The sequence below is a fragment of the Vulpes vulpes genome, chromosome 3 (assembly GCF_048418805.1).
Source record: "Vulpes vulpes isolate BD-2025 chromosome 3, VulVul3, whole genome shotgun sequence".
NCBI lineage: Eukaryota > Metazoa > Chordata > Mammalia > Carnivora > Canidae > Vulpes > Vulpes vulpes.
The window spans coordinates 55,926,614-55,945,930 of NC_132782.1; the positions used below are offsets into that span (position 1 = coordinate 55,926,614).

At 36.9% G+C, this 19,317-nt stretch overlaps 1 protein-coding gene across 5 annotated transcripts in view; it reads right to left on the minus strand.

Moving 5' to 3' along the window:
* VPS8 (VPS8 subunit of CORVET complex) overlaps window positions 1–19,317 on the minus strand; it is a 248,815-nt gene that overhangs the window by 63,974 nt on the left and 165,524 nt on the right. For 3 of the 5 annotated variants that reach the window (XM_026007303.2, XM_072752533.1, XM_072752536.1), the window contains exons 36-41: window positions 18,591–18,738; window positions 14,233–14,322; window positions 10,185–10,227; window positions 6,589–6,692; window positions 1,323–1,404; window positions 877–959 (exon numbers count right to left, since the gene is read on the minus strand). In XM_026007303.2, the coding sequence (XP_025863088.2) occupies window positions 877–959; window positions 1,323–1,404; window positions 6,589–6,692; window positions 10,185–10,227; window positions 14,233–14,322; window positions 18,591–18,738 (550 nt within the window). The remainder of the gene's footprint in view (window positions 1–876; window positions 960–1,322; window positions 1,405–6,588; window positions 6,693–10,184; window positions 10,228–14,232; window positions 14,323–18,590; window positions 18,739–19,317) is intronic. The other 2 variants (XM_072752535.1, XM_072752534.1) reach the window with 1 other exon arrangement.

Consider the following 19,317-nt stretch of genomic DNA (forward strand, 5'->3'; position numbering starts at 1 on the left):
CTCCATGCAGAGAGCCCGACGTGGGACTCGATCCAGGGTCTCCAGGATCACGCCCTGGGCTGCAGGCGGCGCTAAACCGCTGCGCCACCGGGGCTACTGAGCTTGGTGAGTCTTAAAGAGAACTGCCAGGGACATTCTTGATGGGAGAAAAATCATTTGAGAATTATAAAGATCAATGGCATCAAGATCAATGTTTTGTTTTGTTTTGGTGTGTGTGTCTATGCTGCATACAGTGAAGGAAGACAAAATGCATTCTAAGGTAATTCCTGCTGTTTCCCCAGGAATGGTCACAGATTTTTCAAAAAATATATCATAGGGTATTTTTAGTGTTCTTTTGATGATGTTGGGAATGTCTGGGCCTTTTGCTGAAGAAAACAGGATGAAATGTTATTTCCTACCAAGGCTTTGGACACAAAATTGGGTAGAATTTAGAATGGGGATGAGCTTTGGACATGAAAAAAATTTTTTTACAACGAGTTAGAAAACCTAAGTTACAACCAATGATTAGGAAATGCCTATCTTAATTTGTAGGTTATCTCTTTTTTTACTCTAAGAATCACAATTAGTTGGAAATAAATGGTGATTCCTTCCAGGTGGCACATAGAGAGCCTATATATCTGACTCTCAAGATCATAGTGAACATGTGAAGGCTGCACACCCTCACTGAAGGTTGCCAGTGTGCGCCAGGCAAACCCACACTCATGCTGCACCAAGAAAGGTTCAAGTATGATGGTCATAAGTTATATATTAAGCAATGTCCAAAATCATCTGCATTACTCTCGAGACTCATTTAACATTAGCTTAATTTGTTTGTTAAACATAACTAACATATTATTTGAAACTGATCAACATTGAATTTTTTCCCCTTTAACTCACCTGTAAGATTCTTTGCAAGATTGATGGAAGAGCAATAAATGCTGCCATGCTGTTTAGAACTTGCATGGTCAAAGATTTCAGAGCTGTTATAATAATAAAATATTAATATTAATGTTAGTTTAAAATAAGAGCTTTTGGGTTTTCCTACAAGTGAGTAGAAAATAGTGGATTTATATAGCTTCCTAGAAGCTTAGCTAACCAGGGCCAGTTGGATGTTTTAAAGTTAACTGCTGATAAGTAACAGCAAAGCTACTATTATTATTCAAGACAAATGGCAGATCTGGTGCCATGGAAAGCACTGCACATAAAAGATGAGGTTAACACTACCATGATCTCATTAAGAAAAAAACAGTAAGAATATGATACCAGGAAAAAGTATCATAATGATAATTCTTAGCAGATAAAAATTGGTGATGGTATAGGTGGACTCTGATAAAAGTAATTACCTTCAGGGTGTAGATGAGGCACAGCTGAACCAGACAGCTTCTGAGGAGCCATCATTGCCTCCAATAATGGAAACCAGAGCGCCTACAATGTCAGAGGAAACCAAAGCATTCTTTATTTTTAAGATTAACATCAGAATAGTGTTTTACAGGTTGAGATGTACCTCTCACATACATTTACTTGTAAACATTTTAAAGAGAAAAGACAGAACACTTGACTAGGAAAAGATAGTAAGAAGCAACAGCCACAGCTAAAACAGTTATCTTGACCATGCACCTTGGGAAAATAAAGAAACAGGTTACGTAAGTCTAGACCTTGGGGACCTACAATCTTCTGTGTCTCAGGAAAAGGCATGTTTAAGGAGACAGAGCAGGGCCTCCAGTCAGATTCTTATATACTGTGCTATACATGCATCACTGAGCAAGTCTAAATAAATAATCCTATGTACTGCGGGAGAAAAACAGAGAACTACCCCCTCCACTAGTTTACCACTTTCTCTTTCTCTTCAGTCATGTCAAGCAAGATAAATGAATAAAGGTTACCCAAAGTTTTCCCCTCTGTCAAGCATTATTTTGTATTCCCTTAGTCATCACAGACCAAGAGGTAGAAATTAATATTATTTCAATTAACATTTCCAACCACATTAGGAGATAAATTAATAGATTTATTTATTCCTATTATGTTGGGTCCTGAATTAAATGATTTACACACTTTCTCTTTTTTTTTTTTAAATCTATTTATGAGACAGAGAGAGAGAGAGAAGGGCAGAGACACAGGCAGAGAGAGAAGCAGGCTCCATGCAGGGAGCCTGATGTGGGACTCGATCCTGGGACCCAGGAATCATGACCTGAGCCAAAGGCAAATGCACAACCCCTGAGCCACCCAGGAGTCCCCACTTTCTCATTTCAATCTCATTAACAGCCTCATACAATAACCATAATCCTCACTTGAGATAAGAAACTAAGGTTTAGAAAAGTAATTTGCCAAAGATCACACTGCCAGTAAACTAGTACTCTGACTCTAAATTTTGTGGTCTTCCTTTTATTGGGGGAGTTGGTGGGTGGGTAAATCTTTAAAATCAAACTAATACATGTTTAAAATTTCAAACATGGTTTCTTGTTGGACAATAAGCTATTCCTGCAAACATCTGGGAGTCATGAAGAAAGGTCAGAGCAGAGCCAGAGTGGTTATTTACGGAAAAGGGCATGTTCTGTACTCCACTACCTAACCCTCTATAAGTCCTATGGCAAAAAAAAAAAAAAAAAGTCCTATGGCAGTGGAGATATGAGAGGCCCCTTAAGATAGGCTGTGGGTCCAGCAACTTTTCCACTAGGTGATCTCCCAACTGAAGAGCTCTACTAGAAAGCCTTTATCTGCTCCCATTTAAGGTTTGGTAAGGCCAAGATTTTATACTGATAACTTCTGATATATTTCTTCAAGTTCTCAAGATACTGGCAATTTTTTCTTTTATGGAAATTTTAATTTATTTTATTCAGTACTTATGAACTTTTAGTCTTGTATTTTATTCTTAGATAGCTTTACTTAGCTTACCTTTTAGTCTCCTAACTTTAACTTGTTTTTATAACATCATTGATTTGTGTATTTTAATTGTGTAATTTATTTTACTTATACTTTTTTGTTTTTAATATTATGTTTAGAAATTTGATTTTTAAATTTTCTTATTTAATCCAGACAGTTTAGAAGAATTACCTTTGTAAAGATTAACTGTTTCTTGACTCTAAGTGGCAGACCATGGGAAGCATGGTTGTAGAGGTAACAGTCATGGGATATGTCATACTCTACACAGAGGAATTATTCTTCTTTAATTAAATCTCCACATGAACCATGCCTTGAGAGCAACACAACTAAATCCAAATTCCTTGCTCATGATATGTAATAAACAGCTTTCTTTTCAGGGAATTATATGTATAACAAAGCCAAACCCTTTGTTATAATGAACCACTGTACCTTAGGGCAGCCCCATAAACAGATATACAAAGGTAGGACAGGTAAAGATTCACAGATTCACAAAGATTCACAGGTAGAGATCCTTGAGAAAGGATTAACAGCCCAATTGCCTACAATCTGCTTTACGTAAATACTCATAACGTTAAATCTTGCCCTGACATCTTATGGAAAGAGATATTATAAACAGTCCATTGTCAGTCTTTCGAATACGTCAAATCTTCTAGTTAGTTGAGTGTGGCAACAGATCGTTTTCACCTTCTCCAAAACAAAACAAAAAAAAGCAAAGAGAATTAAGATAAACAACCATTAAAATCCCCCAAGCTTAATGGTTGGTCTATAAAAATCAGTCTATAAAAATCAGTCCAGCATTTTTCACATAAGACAGTATTTATATACAATTTATATTAAAATAGTTTTATTACAAAACTTGTTCAGAAATGAAGCAGAAACCAGTTGTTGGAGGGTGAGGCCAAAAAGAGAGTGGTGTGTGTATATGTGTGTGTGTCTCTAAAACAGGGAGAGACAAACAGACTTCTCTTATAAGCAGCCAGTGAATGGTGTACTAATAGCTACAGAGAAGTGAAAATTTCAAAGGATAGGAAGAAGTCTAACATCTAGTATTTTTATTAAAACAAATTCCAGGGGATCCCGGGGTGGCGCAGTGGTTTAGCGCCTGCCTTTGGCCCAGGGCGCGATCCTGGAGACCCGGGATCGAATCCCACGTCGGGCTCCCAGTGCATGGAGCCTGCTCCTCCCTCTGCCTATGTCTCTGCCTCTCTCTCTCCCTCTCTCTGTGACTATCATAAATAAATTAAAAAAAAAAAAATTAAATTCCAACTGAGACAAAAAAATAAATTTTCCTTTTACCACATCAAAAGAAGCATTGTTCCTGTCTCTGATTAAGAGATACAGAGTTCAAAAATAGTCAGAATATTCCCTAGAGTTCTGGAGGCATGGATTTTTATAACTAACTCTACCATTAATGCATTTGAATCTGGACATATTTCAGCTTATGTGAACCTAAACAGCCCCACTAATAAAACATAATTATCCTTTTTCCTTAAAATTTCCATGAGAAGATAGAAGAGTATCAAATAGACATTGGAGAGGAGATGGAAGAATTGAAAAGTGAAAAAGACTTAGAATTAATATGCATGAACACAGCTTAAAGAATTCTACTCTTTTATGTTTATCAAAATATAACCACGTCCAAATATAGCTAGTCAACCAAAAGATAAATGAAAATAAAACCTTAGGAATGGAAAAATCATGGTGCAAAAGGACTGCTGAAAAGCCATAATTCATTTTCAAAAGATTAAACAATTTATGGGAGTTGTGGACCCTGAAAAGAATGTACGTGTTATTAGCCTTGATGAAGTAAAATAAAAAATTACTTAAAACTAAGAAGGACGGGGGATACCTAGGTGGCGCAGCGGTTTAGCGCCTGCCTTTGGCCCAGGGCGCGATCCTGGAGACCCAGGATCGAATCCCACGTCGGACTCCCGGTGCATGGAGCCTGCTTCTCCCTCTGCCTGTGTCTCTGCCTCTCTCTCTCTCTCTCTCTCTCTCACTGTGTGCCTATCATAAATAAATAAAAAAAACCCAAACAAACAAACTAAGAAGGACGGAAAAGACAGGTTGGAGCCAGCATGAGTTCACACAAAGTTCTTTACTGGCTTGGGAATGCAGATATTATAAAAACTGAAATGTAATTATAAACAAATAATTCCAATCTATTATAGGTTTTAAGATTCTTTTTTAAGCTGTAGTGAAAATCTATTAAGAGATCGTATGGTCAAGAAATATTCATTTGAAATTCAGAAAGCTTCCTGAGTTTGAATACTATATTTGTAAAAGCAAACATTATCCAATCCAACTTTTCTAAAATTATGTCAACTTAGGCAGGTAACTGGTCACCAAACGATGGTCACCAAATGATAATGATGGTGATTTCTGGGGGACAGAATTTTACAAAGTAAATTGTAAAAACATATTTTTCTGGGTAACCTTCTGTATTGCAGGGTTTTTATTTTTATTTTTTTAATATTTTATTTATTTATTCATGAGAGAGAGAGAGAGAGAGAGAGGGGCGCAGAGACATAGGCAGAGGGAGAAGCAGGCTCCATGCAGGGAGCCCAATGTGGGACTCAATCCTGGGTCACACCCTGGGCTGAAGGCGGCGCTAAACCACTGAGCCACCCGGGCTCCCCTATTGCAGGGCTTTTAAAAATAATGAGTATATCACACGCAAAAATTTTTTTAATAAAGAAAAAAAATCTACATCTATTATGTAAATTTGCTTGTTGTACACAATTTATTTTCTAAAGGGTTTTCAAAATTTATGGCCTTAAAAAAATCCTTGACAAAAACGTAAAGTAGAAATTTACCCAACTCAAAAAAACCAAACTTTATTATTTTCATTGTAATGTGTATGACTAAAAATATACCAAAAATTTGCCTCACTTCCCATTTCAGAAACTCAGGAAGAGAAAGGGGCTAGGTGGTGCCAAGTGAGAGGCTGCAGCCTGGAGGGGCAAGAGTTATGATGCCATATCACGCTGCAGCTTTACTTGTGAAAACTGTAGCAGAACGTGGCTGTCAAATAACATCTCGCCCCCTTAGTTTCTGCCTCACTGCTTTAACTCCCACCTGTACCAGGTGCTCAGCCATACCTCCCTCAGTTTTGTGCTCTTCCTTTTGGCAGTCTGGAAATCTGTTACAGCACTGGTTCCAACCTTGGCTGTATAGTGAAAGCCTCTGGGAAGCTTTAATGCTGGGTACCAACCCAGAGACTTTCATTGTTCTGGGGTGCAGCCTGAGTGCTGGGATTGTCTCAAAGCTCCCCAAGTGACTGTAATGTGCAGCCAGGGTTGAGAAACTACATCACAGCCTTCTTTGACCCCTTATAGTTTTCTCTGTATCCCCTGAGGGTTTCCCTCCAGCTCCTCATACTCATTTTCCTCCAGAGAGGATAGAAGAGATGATAAATGACGACACATTCACAGAATCACTACACAGAATACACAAAATCTCAGTCCAGAGGGAACAAGGACATCTAGTATTCATGCGCTTAAATTCTGCAGCACAGCCAGATCTAGGAACATAAAGCCTTTTGTCAGAACAAAGAGGACAGGCACTCCTCACAATAACTTTAGGAGGCTTATACTCCTGGGAGCACTAAACAGTGATTAAAATTCAGCTGAATTAAGCTCAGGTGGCTGAAAGGGCAGCAGAAATAGGATTAACTCCTAATTTCAGATCAGAACAGACTTTTATATGCCTAAGGAGTCATTCTCCTACCTCTCGTTGCTGCTGGTTCAAATTATGTGAATTTCTCTGGCAAAGGGCAATTGTCTCTACCATGGTATCTTCAACATCCTTCAGTGAAAGATCTTCTTTGGATTCTGTAGATTCAAAAAATTATTAATAACACTTAAGGATATATTACTGATAATCCTTAGAGCTTCTGTAAAAAATTAAACTATTTTTTCTTTACATGATAGAAAACTAGTGCTATGTAATCTTCCATAAGCATGATACCAGTGCTTAGCTTACAAGCAGATAATTTTGTGCAACAGGAGTTCCCATGTAAATGCCTGACATTGACAGGACATATAAAGCACATCATACGTCACATTTTAATATCCTTTAGCCATGGAACAGCCTTGATCATCTGTTTGTGGGTTACTTAGCAGAAAGATTACCTTTCACCTTTCTTGCTCTATCATTTCTTCTTCCTTCTATTTCTTAGAGAGATGTAAGTATTCCTCCAAGATACTATCTTAGGCCCCCTCCTTTTTATTTTTCAAAAACTTCAGTTCCTCTTTTGATTTCAACTCCAGGTCGTCGCTAATAACTTCTGAATATACACCTGCAGCCCTTATTCTTTTCATAATCTGTAGGGTGAACTTCCCACAGACTCAAAGCTCTCAGATCTTCCATCTCTACATGGAGGTCCTGCAGGGCCCTTGAGTTCATATGCGCAACACCCAACCCATTTCTGTCACTTTAAATCTGCTCCTCCCCCTTCCTAAACTAAGTTAATGAAATTGTCATCTCTAGGTCAGTTTGTAAATCTTCACCATCCCTGAAGCTCCCTTCCCCCCAACCCCACAGGTCCAAATAAATTGCCACTTCTGTTGATTCTACTTCCAGGCCCTCACATGCCCTTACCCTGTGGTGCTCTTCACCTCGTGTGTACTACAAAAACAACCTCTTAATTAAACTTCTGACTTCTAAAGCCTGCCTCTCTCATTCTTTTCTACACTGTCACAAGACAAGTCAGTCCCATCCAGAAAAATCATTAAAGGCTTCAAATTTTTAAAAATAGAACATAAGTAAACCTCTGACCCTAAGTAAACATTGTAACCATCTGGCTCATCTCACCCTCTATGCTCTAACACAACTGCACTCTCAGCCTGAGGTTCCTGGCCAGGCACTGTCATATTCATGTTCTCCTCAGCCCAGACTCCTCTTCCTTGCTTTTCCTTTTTTTTTTTTTTAATTTTTATTTATTTATGATAGTCAGAGAGAGAGAGAGAGAGAGAGAGAGAGAGGCAGAGACACAGGCAGAGGGAGAAGCAGGCTCCATGCACCGGGAGCCCGACATGGGATTCGATCCCGGGTCTCCAGGATCGCGCCCTGGGCCAAAGGCACGCGCTAAACCGCTGCGCCACCCAGGGATCCCTTCCTTGCTTTTCCTATCAAACTCTTATTTGTCATTCCAGTCTTACTCCAAATGTCACATCTTCCACAAAGTATCTTTGATTCTTCAGTTACAAATCATTCCCTAATTTTTCACAACCTTTTGCCATTCTCACTGTATCTTTTTTATAATACTTGATTCTTCCAGCATCCAAAATTTTTATTTACATATCTGTCTCTTTCACAAGACTATAGCTCTTTGGGTAAGGGCTGTCTTTTAGCCATCTGTGTATAATCCACACTGGCATAGTGTCTTGCAATTAGCAAATCCTCCAAAATTATCAGCCACACAAGAAAATTAAATATGAAAGTAAATAGTGGACATAAGACTATTACTGAGAAATTTATCTTCAAAGATATTTAAATGAAAAGAACTGGCTTCTCTACACTATCACTTGCAAAACACTATAGTGATTCTGGGGAAACATTCTTCTTTTCCCCCTAATCTCATGTAATATCTGTAAAAATTATTCTAACAACAAGAAAAATATCATAAATGCAATAAATCTAACATAAACTGACTGAATAGAGGCTGACAGTACAAAAATCATAATTAAATGTTTAGCTGAACTAAACATGGAAAGGTCAACCAACTGTTTACCGAGGTTCCAAAAAGATGCCATATAATACAAAATGATCCAGATACAACACAGACCCTATCACCTAGGACCTAACTATAGAAAACACAGATAAATAAGTAATTCATAGAAAATTAGGGTAAAAGAGTTTAAGGAAATGTGTGGGTCAAGGGTATCTAAGAAATGTGCTGATATGTTAAAGAGGTAGGACAATATAAAATCACCTATCAAGTGAACTTTGCTAGAGCTATTTTGAAAATTTCAGTAATGTGAAAAAAAATCATCCTATTGAAAAAGTGGGCAAAGGACTTGAATAAACACTTCTCCAAAGAAGATACACAAATAACCAATGATACTCTACAGTACTAGTCAATAGGAAAATGCATTTCAAAATCACAATAAGTTACCCCTTCACACCCAGGAGGGTGACTACTATCAAGAAAACAGAAAAGAACAAGTGTTGGTGAGGGCTTAGACAAACTGGAATCCTTATGCACTGCTGATAGGAACATACAATGATATGGTCATTATAGGAAAAAGTGTAACAGCTGCTCAGAAATTAAAAAGAGAATTACTATTTAATATAGCAATAACACTTCTGGGGATATGCCCTGAAGACAAGAAGGCAGGGTCTCAGGAAGCTACTTGTACAGGCATGCTCACAGCAGTATTCTTCATGATGGTCATAAGCAACCAAAGTGTACACTGACAGACAAAAGGATACAAAATGTGGTACATGCATAAAATGAAATTTTATTTAGCCCTTTAAAAAAGGAATGAAATTCTGACACTTGCTACAACATGGAGAAATTGTGAAGACATTGTGCTAGGCCAGCAAGCCAAATAGCAAAGGGCAAATGTGGGATGATTCCAGTTACATAAGGCACCTCATCAAACTCAGAGAAGTCGGAGAAGAGAACGGAAGGTGCCAGGGATGGACTGGGGGCAGGGAAGGGGAGTAATTGTCTCACAGGCACAAAATTTCAGTCTGGGAAGTTGAAAAAATTCTGGAGAAGGATAGTGGGAACAGTTGCACAACAGTGTCAGTGTACTTAATGCCACTGAACTGTACACTTAACAAATGGTTAAAATGGTAAATTGTGTTATATATATTTTACCACAATTTAAAAAAATGAATATTTTCTAAAATATCAAGGAAAACAATGGGATTTTTTATCTGTCTGTGACAAGGCCATCTAAGATTCTACACTGTCAAGTTTTACTGCTTTGTGCTAAAAATTATATAAATTTATTAGAGAAACACTGGCTATTACTGATTAGAAACTGATTTGCTATTGCTTAGTATGTTCTAGTAATTTTTAGGACATTAGTTATATACTTTATATATAACCAAAAACTGGAACAGAAAAAGAAAAATCAGTATCACTGAAAAGTGCCTACTTTTCTATACCTTGAACTCCACTGACAACTGTCATCAAAAACCACAATGGTTTACATGATTTCCTATTATGAGCTCTTGAAAATCAGCTGAAACTGGAATCAGTGTTAAAGTATTTGTAATTATTATTTAACAAAAACAGTTTGTTAGACAATATCTTTTAAAACACAGAGTCCATGGGAAGAAATAATTATAAATTATACTCAAGAACTTACTTTCATCTTGATGTGTTATTTCTTGAAGTTTGCTCTGTAGCCTCTAGGAGGTAAAAAAAAAAAAATGCAGGCGGTAAAAAGAACACTGTTATCTAATCCACAAATATTTGAACTAACATATTTTAAAGGAAAAACCTGAAGAAACAACAGGGTTAAGAAAAATGGTCTCTTACTGTCATTCAGAAGAGAATTCTTGCCTATATATAAAGCATAGCTAGCAGTATTGGACCCAAATATCAAGTGTCACTTATCCTGCCTCATTTCTGCTTCTGTTGTACCATCATACAGTCATCAGTGACATTTTCTAGGCACAGTGATAAGGAGGAGGATTTATCCAGACTTTGAGTAAACGAATAAAATTCACATTGGGCTATGAGAAAAAGGAGTGAGTGGGAATAAAAGAATATATGTCTGTCTTCAGAGCACAGGGCACAGCCTTATATGTGACAGCTCTATGTAACTGGCAGTGTCCACTGCTCTACCAAATACTAGATCCTTACAAGGCCTTAACTGATTTTCCAAAGGCTGCTGCTGCTTTTTTTTTTTTTTTTTTTAATTTGTGTTAGAGAGACAGAGAGAGAGCAGGGGGGTACCAGCAGAGGGAGAGGAAGAAAGAGAAACTCAGGCAGACTTCCTGCTGAGCGAGAAGCCCCATGTGGGACTCGATCCCACAGCCCTGGGATCATGACCCAAGCCAAAAACAAGTTGGATGCTTAACTGACTGTACTACCCAGGTGCCCCTCAAAGGCTTCTTCTTCTTCTTCTTCTTTTTTTTTTTTAAGATTTTATTTATTATTTATTCATGAGACACACACACACACACAGAGAGAGAGAGAGAGAGAGAGAGAGATTGAGAGGCAGAGACACAGGCTGAGGGAGAAGCAGGCTCCATGCAGGGAGCTGGACACGAGACTCGATCCCGAGTCTCCAGGATCACGCCGGACACGAGACTTGATCCCGAGTCTCCAGGATCACGCCCTGGGCTGAAGGTAGCACTAAACCGCTGAGCCACCTGGGCTGCCCTCAAAGGCTTCTTAATATACACTGAGGCTGACCTTAATATATCCCTTCTACTCCAAATATGCTTTTCTTCTTGAGGTCCGTTATAAGCTAATAAAGTAAAGCTAAAAATCATACAACTTTCATTAACCGCTCCCTCTTATTCCTTCCATACCATATTCAAATTTTGATCAATAGTTTTCAAATCCAATCCTCTCCCCATTCTACCACCACCACTACCCCCAGCAAAAGCCTCTTGGATTCATATTTGTACTACACAGCCTTGCAAGTACTCTATGCTTCCTCCCCAAATTTTACCTCCCCCTTCTTTGTAGGTAATCCCATCCTCCTACAGTTACCAGAGCAGTCTTTATGAAATAACATCATGTCAGTTCTTTTGCTTAAAAACCTTTAGTTGATCCTGTGTGACAACAAATTGTGCTAACTCTTTACAGTGTCCTATAAAATCTTCCCAAATGTGGACCAGCCTTTGCTTCTAGCCTGGCCTGTCTATACACTGATAGTGGAGCTCTAACAAAGCTGCTAGCTTCTCTCCTAGCAGTTCATATTTCTTTGTATTCCCATGCCTTTGTAAATGATGGTCTTATTCCCTGCAAGGGTATCCTGCCTCTCTTTCCCCCATCCATGCCAGGAATACTTTTATTTATCCTTTAAGAATAGACTCATAGTACCTTCAATAAATAAAGTGCAAGTAAAAAAGAGATGTAGAGGTAATTTATACATTAAAAGAGGTTGAGAGGGGATCCCTGGGTGGCTCAGCAGTTTAGCTCCTGCCTTCAGCCCAGGGCGTGATCCTAGAAACCCGGGATCGAGTCCCATGTCAGGCTCCCTGCATGGAACCTGCTTCTCTCTCTGCCTGTGTCTCTCATGAATAAATAAATAAAATCTTAAAAAAAAAAAAAAAAAGAGGTTGAGAGCCTATGCAAAGTCTCTGTAGAATATTCTTCCTGGCCTGTTTTGTGATTACATAGCTAGAAAAAAAAAAACTAGAAGCCAATATGGAACTTTAAAAATATATATATAAATAGGATTTCTCTAATCCTTAGTTAGATGACAATATTTAAATTCTTCACACCCATTAAAATGGCAACTATCAAGAAAATGAGTGGGAAAAATTAGAGAGGGTGACAAAACATGAGAGACTCCTAACTCTGGGAAACAAACAAGGGATAGTGGAAAGGAAGGTGGGTGGGGGGATGGGGTGACTGGGTAACAGGCACTGAGGGGGGCACTTGATGGGATGAGCACTGGGTGTTATACTATATGTTGGCAAATCAAATGCCAATTAATTAATTAATTAATTACATTAAAAGAAAAGAAAATAGACAATAACGAGTGTTGGAGAAGATGTAGAGAAATTAAAACCCTTGTGCCCTGATGATGAGAATGTAAAATGATGCAGCTGCTATAGAAAATAGTATGGCAGTTCTTTAAAAATTAAAAATAGTATTATCATTTAGTCCAGTAATTTTATTCTGGTTATATGCTCAGAAGAAATGAAAGCAGGGTCTTGAAAAGATATTTGTACACCCATGTTCACAGCTGTATTATTCACAATGGTCAAAGTATGTAAGCAATCCAAGTACCCATCAGTGGGTGAATGAATAAACAAACTGTGGCATATACATTAAATGGAGTATCATTGGGATGCTTGGGTGGCTCAGTGTTGAGTGTCTGCTTTTGGTTCAGGTCTTGATAGTGGGGTCCTGGGATCAAGTCCTGTATCAGGCTCACTGCTAGGAGCCTGCTTCTCTCTCTCTCTGTGTCTCTCATAAAAAAAAAAAAAAAAGGAGTATCATTCAGCCTTAAAACAATGAAATTCTGGCATATGCCACAACAAAACTTAAAGACTTTATGATAAATATACTGTGTGATTCCACGTATATGAGGTAATCACATTCAAAGGGTCAGAAAGAATGGTGGTTGCTAGGCGATGGGGGGAAGGAGATGAGGGGGTTATTATTTAATGGGTACAGAGTTTCAGTTTGGGAAGCTGAAAAAGTTCTGGAGATGGACAGTGGTGATGACTACACAACAATGTGAATATACTTAGTGCCAACAAAATGGTAAAATTTTTGTTATATACATTTTATAACAATTTAAAAAGTAGATAAAAATTTTTGTGAAAAATGGATAGAACGAACACCAATTGTTGGTGAGAATGTGTAGCAACTAAAACTCTTATTCATTATTGGAAGGGACGTAAAATAGAATAACCACTTTGGAAAGAGGTCTGATAATTTCTTACAAAACAAAATCTATTCCTATCTTATGACCCAACAATTCTACTCTTTGGTATTAACTTCAGAAAAATGAAAACATTTGTGTACAAGAGTAGATCATGAAAAAAAAAAAAAAAAAAAGAGTAGATCATGGTAGATTCTTAATAACCAAAAACTAGAAATAGCCCAGGTATCAATCATCAAGAGAATGGATAAACTATAATATATTCATACACTTAAGTATTACTCAGCAATAAAAGAAACAAAGTCCTGATACATCTCAAAAGTATCATGCTGAAAGAATTATACAAGAGTAGCACTAGAGGATTCCATTAATATGAGGGCATAAAATAGGTAAAATGAATGGACAGTGAAAAAAATCAGAGAAGTGGTTATGTGTGGGGGTACAGAAGTGGATACCGAGTGTGAAGGAGTATGAGGAACTTCTTTTGGTGAAGGTAATGTTCTCTATCTTGTTAGAGACTAGGGACATAGGTGCATGCATCTGTCAAAACTCAGCACATGACACACTTAACACGTGCACTTTACTGAATGTAAATTTCACTTTAAAAAAAACATGAAAAAGAAATGTTGAGTTTTAGTCAATGACTAAACTCTAGTCATGATAAAAATATTCAGTGGTAAAATTTAGTACTGCCAAAACTTACTCTGACACACAAGAAATTAAAGACAGATGAAAACTTACACAATGTCGTATATCAATTATATCTCAATAAAAAAAGATGAGTTGATGAATAGAGAGGGCTGGAAAGAAACATGACAAAGCAAATATAGTAAAATATTACCTTTAGCATTATTAAGAAGGCACCATGAATATCTCCTTTTTTTTCTAATAGATAGGCAGTGACTTCATGAAGTTGATACTTTTGGGTAATCTAGGAAAGAAGAAAAGATAAAGATTTTTGTTCACAAATCTTGTTTGTGGATCCTATTTAAGGCCGAAAACTACATGACAAGAAATAAATCCACACCTCAATAGTACACTACTGTCTAGTATAATAGGAAATTTTTTACCTTCTAGTCTTATAAGTGGCCCATCTTGACGCTCAATTTAGCAGTTCTAACCAAAGAATGTTTATTCACTTTTTTCTTCACTAATTTAAAATTGTCATTTACATGCTTGAGTATATCCACTGGAGAAAAGGTAATATGTACACATATATAGGAATAATATAAATCAGAAAATATTTAGAACAAAATGGCAATGAAATACAAAATATCAACTTGTGAGATCTTAATAAACATCAATAAACTAAGAGTTTCTAGTAAGTAAAAGAAATATCAAACAAGCTAAGAAGATAAATGAAAGAGAGTAAGTGCAGAAAACAATACTACTGAAAAGAAACAAAGGAGAAACAATACAGAGTTTAACCGCAACATAGTCTCTGAAAAGACCAATAAAGTAAAATAAGAAATTTAGCAATAAGAAAAAAAGGCACAAATAGTTAACATGTTCAAAGTAGATAAACATATGATCCTCTCAAATACAAAAAAAAAAAATGTTTGATAAAATGCAGTAAAAATCCTTTTTTTTTTTTTTTTTAAGATTTTACTTATTTATTTATGAGAGACACAGAGAGAGGCAGAGACATAGGCAGAGAGAGAAGCAGGTTCACTACGGGGAGCCTGATGTGGGACCCAATTCCAGGACCCTGGGATGAAGACCTGAGCCAAAGGCAGATGCTCAACCACTCAGCCACCCAGGTGCCCCAATGCAGTAACAATTATTAACAAAAACAAAAGACTCTTCACAAATTGAGAATCAAACTTTCTTAATAAAAACTATAAAAATCCTAAAATAAACACTATATTTAATGTAAGATGATAGACACATTGCCCTTTAAATCAGAAACAAGGCAAGAAGGATGCATACTGTCACTGCTTCTATACAGTAATATATAGCTCCTAGAATCTGATAAGAGAGAGAAAACAGTGAAAGATTGAAAAGAAAAAAAAGAAAAACTACTTGTCTTGGAAAGTTAGTAATGTCATAAAAAAACTAGAAACTATATGAAGGAAGAATTCAGATTCTTTTTGATACAAAACAATGTACAAAAATTAGTAACATGCAGCAGCAATAAAAAAAAGACGTCATTTAAAAAACTTTCACATTGGTAAAAAATCTAAGTATCTAGGAACAAATGTAAGAAAACATATGCAAGAATCTTGTATAACATATAAAAGTTATCGAAACCTCAACTAGAGAGCATAAAAGGCTTTTAAAAAGACAACCAGGTTCCTGAATGTGAAGACTCTACATTGCAAAATGTCAATCTTTTCTGAATTCATATATAATAAATTCGATGTACATATTTCAACAAAATCCCATAAGTAGTTTTTTTAAAGGAAACTGATTTGATATGGAATAGTAAGAGCCTGAGAACAGACACAGAATTTAAAGAAAAAGAATGAGGGAAACCTTTTTTTTTTTTTTTCAAATAATATACCTTATTATAAAGCTATATTAATTAAAATATGTGGTATTGGTATAAGGAAAGATATGACCAAATGAACAGAACAGATCCCACAAATAGAGCCATGTCTATCTGGGAGTTTGGTATACAGCAGTATGGCATTATGAATCAGTATAAGGATACCAAAATACCACATAGACCACTGGTTATACACAGGGAAAAAAAATGTATAAACCCTCCCCTGATCTGTTTACAAAAATAAATTCCAGATGGATTAAAAGCCTAAATGTAAGAAGCTAAACTATAAAACTTACATAAGAGGATATCTTTTATACCATCAAAGTAGAAAAGGAAATAAACTCACACACACAAATTTAAACCTTAAAGGAAAAGACTGATAACTTAAAAATAGAAGTCACTAAAAATCAATTTAAAAGATGTGTCACAACAGACTGGAAGAAGGCATCTCCAACACATAAAATCAGCAAAGGATTAGAAATGCAGAAATGAGAATTTCTACAAATTGTTAAGGGCAAAACTTCAGTAGAAAAATGGGCAAATGATATGAACAGATAATTCAGAGAAAAGAAAATCAAGAGAGTCACTGAACATATGGAAAGATGTTCAATGTCACGAATAATCAATGATATCCATCACACTGTCAAAAATTAAGAAGTCTAAAAATGGGGGATCCCTGGGTGGCTCAGCGGTTTAGCGCTTGCCTTTGACCCAGGGTGCGATCCTGGAGTCCCGGGATCGAGTCCTGCGTTGGGCTCCCGGCATGGAGCCTGCTTCTCCCTCCTCCTGTGTCTCTGCCTCTATGTCTATCATGAATAAATAAATAAATCTTAAAAAAAAAAAAGCCTAAAAATGCTAGAAATCAGCAAAAATGTGGGAAAACTGCAAATACCAAACACTGATAATGAGAATAGAAACAAACAGATCAACTTGGCAGTAACAGTAGAATAAGCTACTCTAAGAATTCCACTTCCAGATAATTACTTAGAGAAACCTCGCATGGGCACAGGAGATTGGTACAAAGAAGTATAACGTAGCATTGTTTATAATGGTAAAGGAATAGAAATAAAACCAATGTCTATCAATAGGGAAAGAAACTGGCATATTCATTCAATTGTTATTACATGACTATTAAAATGAATGAATTAGATCTACATATATAAATTTGATAAATAAAACATGTAATGAAAATATTTTTCAATAGGATATGTACTATATGATACTCTTAATACAAATTCTAAAAACATACAAGACTATATCATCCATTTCATAGCTATGTACATCTTATATATATAAGAAAAATAAAAAACATGGATGGGAATGATCCACTTTCCATCTTCAGGTTGGTGGTGACCTCAGGGAGAGAAGGGAACTGACAAATAAAGGGTGCTTTATTTCTATAACAAACAACAAAGATCTGAAGCCAGTATGGCAAAATGTGAACATCTATAAAATTGGATTGGTGAGTACATATATATATTTGATATTCTGCACATTTCTATTTTATTTTTTTAAATAATAAATTTATTTTTTTTGGTGTTCAATTTGCCAACATACAGAATAACACCCAGTGCTCATCCTGTCAAGTGCCCACCTCAGTGCCCGCCATCCAGTCACCCCCGCCCCCCTCTCCTTCCACCACCCCTAGTTCATTTCCCAGAGTTAGGAGTCTTCCATGTTCTGTCTCAGTATCTGCACATTTCTATTTTAAATATTTCACAATTTAAAATTTTTAGAGCACTTGGGTGGCTGAGTTAGTCAAGCATCTGCCTTCGCCTCTGGTCATGATCCCAGGTTCCTGGGATGGAGCCCCACGTTGGGCTCCCTGCCCAGCAGAGGGTCTGCTTCTCCTTCTACTCTTTTGTCCTGCCTGTGATCTCTTTCTCTTTCTCTCTCAAATAAATAAATAAAATTTTTAAAGTGTGTGAATAGTTCAGGAGATGGTTCAGAGAATACAGGTTCCTGTCTCATGTGTATTGACAGTAATAGAAAGGAGACAGAATGGTAGCTTAAAAAATTTTAATTCAAGCCTCTTAAGATTAGAATATGTAAAAAAAAAAAAAAAAAGATTAGAATATGTATGTGTGTATATCTACACACACGCATCCACACATGTGCACACAGTCTTTCTCATTTGGAAACAGGAGAAAACAAGGGAAGGGGTTCAAGGCCATGACTGGGCAAAGGCTATCCACTGCCACGGAGTCTAAGTCTTATGCACAACAGGACTATTTAACCATCAGTGTCTGCAAATAAGACCTTGGTTTTTCCTTTTAATATTTTTATTATATTCCTTCCTCTAGGCTAATTGTGTTGGTTAGCATGTCTGTGAAACCTGATTAATAACAATGATGGACACCGGAAGCAGTTTATCAGAGCAATGGAGACCATGCGCTATGGAGTCAGACAATATGGGTTCAATCCTGGGGGCCATGTACTGTAATATATGCGCGTCCTTTTGCACATGTTTAAACTGCTAAATGATTAGGACGGTTTATTGTTGTCTGCTCCACATTTTGGTCTTACCTGGATGGCTTCCTTTTTTAAAAGATTTTATTTATTTATTCATGAGAGACACAGAGAGAGAGAGGCAGAGAGAGAAGAAGGCTCCCTATGAAGAGCCTGATGCAGGACTCATTCCCAGGAACCCAGGATCATGACCTGAGCCAAAGGCAGATGCTCAACCACTGAGCCACCCAGGTGGCCCTTACCTGGATGGTTTCTTCCAGGCGGTAGCACTCAAGGACCTGCAGTGTCTCTATAACCTGGTTTGGGCTGAACTGACATAGCAGCTCAATGAACTGCTCCGTAACACAGGGAGACATCTGCAGCAATTCTTGATTTACATGAATACCTTCCCTGAAAACAAAAACGGCAAGAGAGAAGCATTATTTAACCATATCTATAATTATGGTTACAAGTAAGTATATAAGCCTTGAAACCAAGATTACCTTCTGGTGAGGTAAGTGGTAAATTAAAAGACTCTGTTACTTAAGTTGTTAGGGTAAACCACGTTTTATAACAGAGACAATCTAAATCACAACAGTACTCAGTTTACATTGAATAATAAAGGAAATGATATTCTGTGAAAGCTCCTCTAAATAAATACCAAAGTTGTACTGCTGCTCTAGAAGACACAAAATTAAACAATGATCCATTATTATATTAAACCACCTTCCAGTCTTTACAAATGTCCCTACTATATACTTCCCTTACAGCACCAATCACATCATGGTGTTAATATTTTACCTTCATCAGAGGTAAATTTTAATTAATACAGCTTTATTATCTTTATTTATCTTTCTTATCTAAAGACTATAAACTCTCAGAGGCTAGGTACCAGGTATCTTCCTACTAATGAATTCCTAAAGCCTGCAACAGTGCCCTGCATGTTGTAAGGGCTAATTATTTAGGTGTTGTTAAAATAAATCTAAAAAA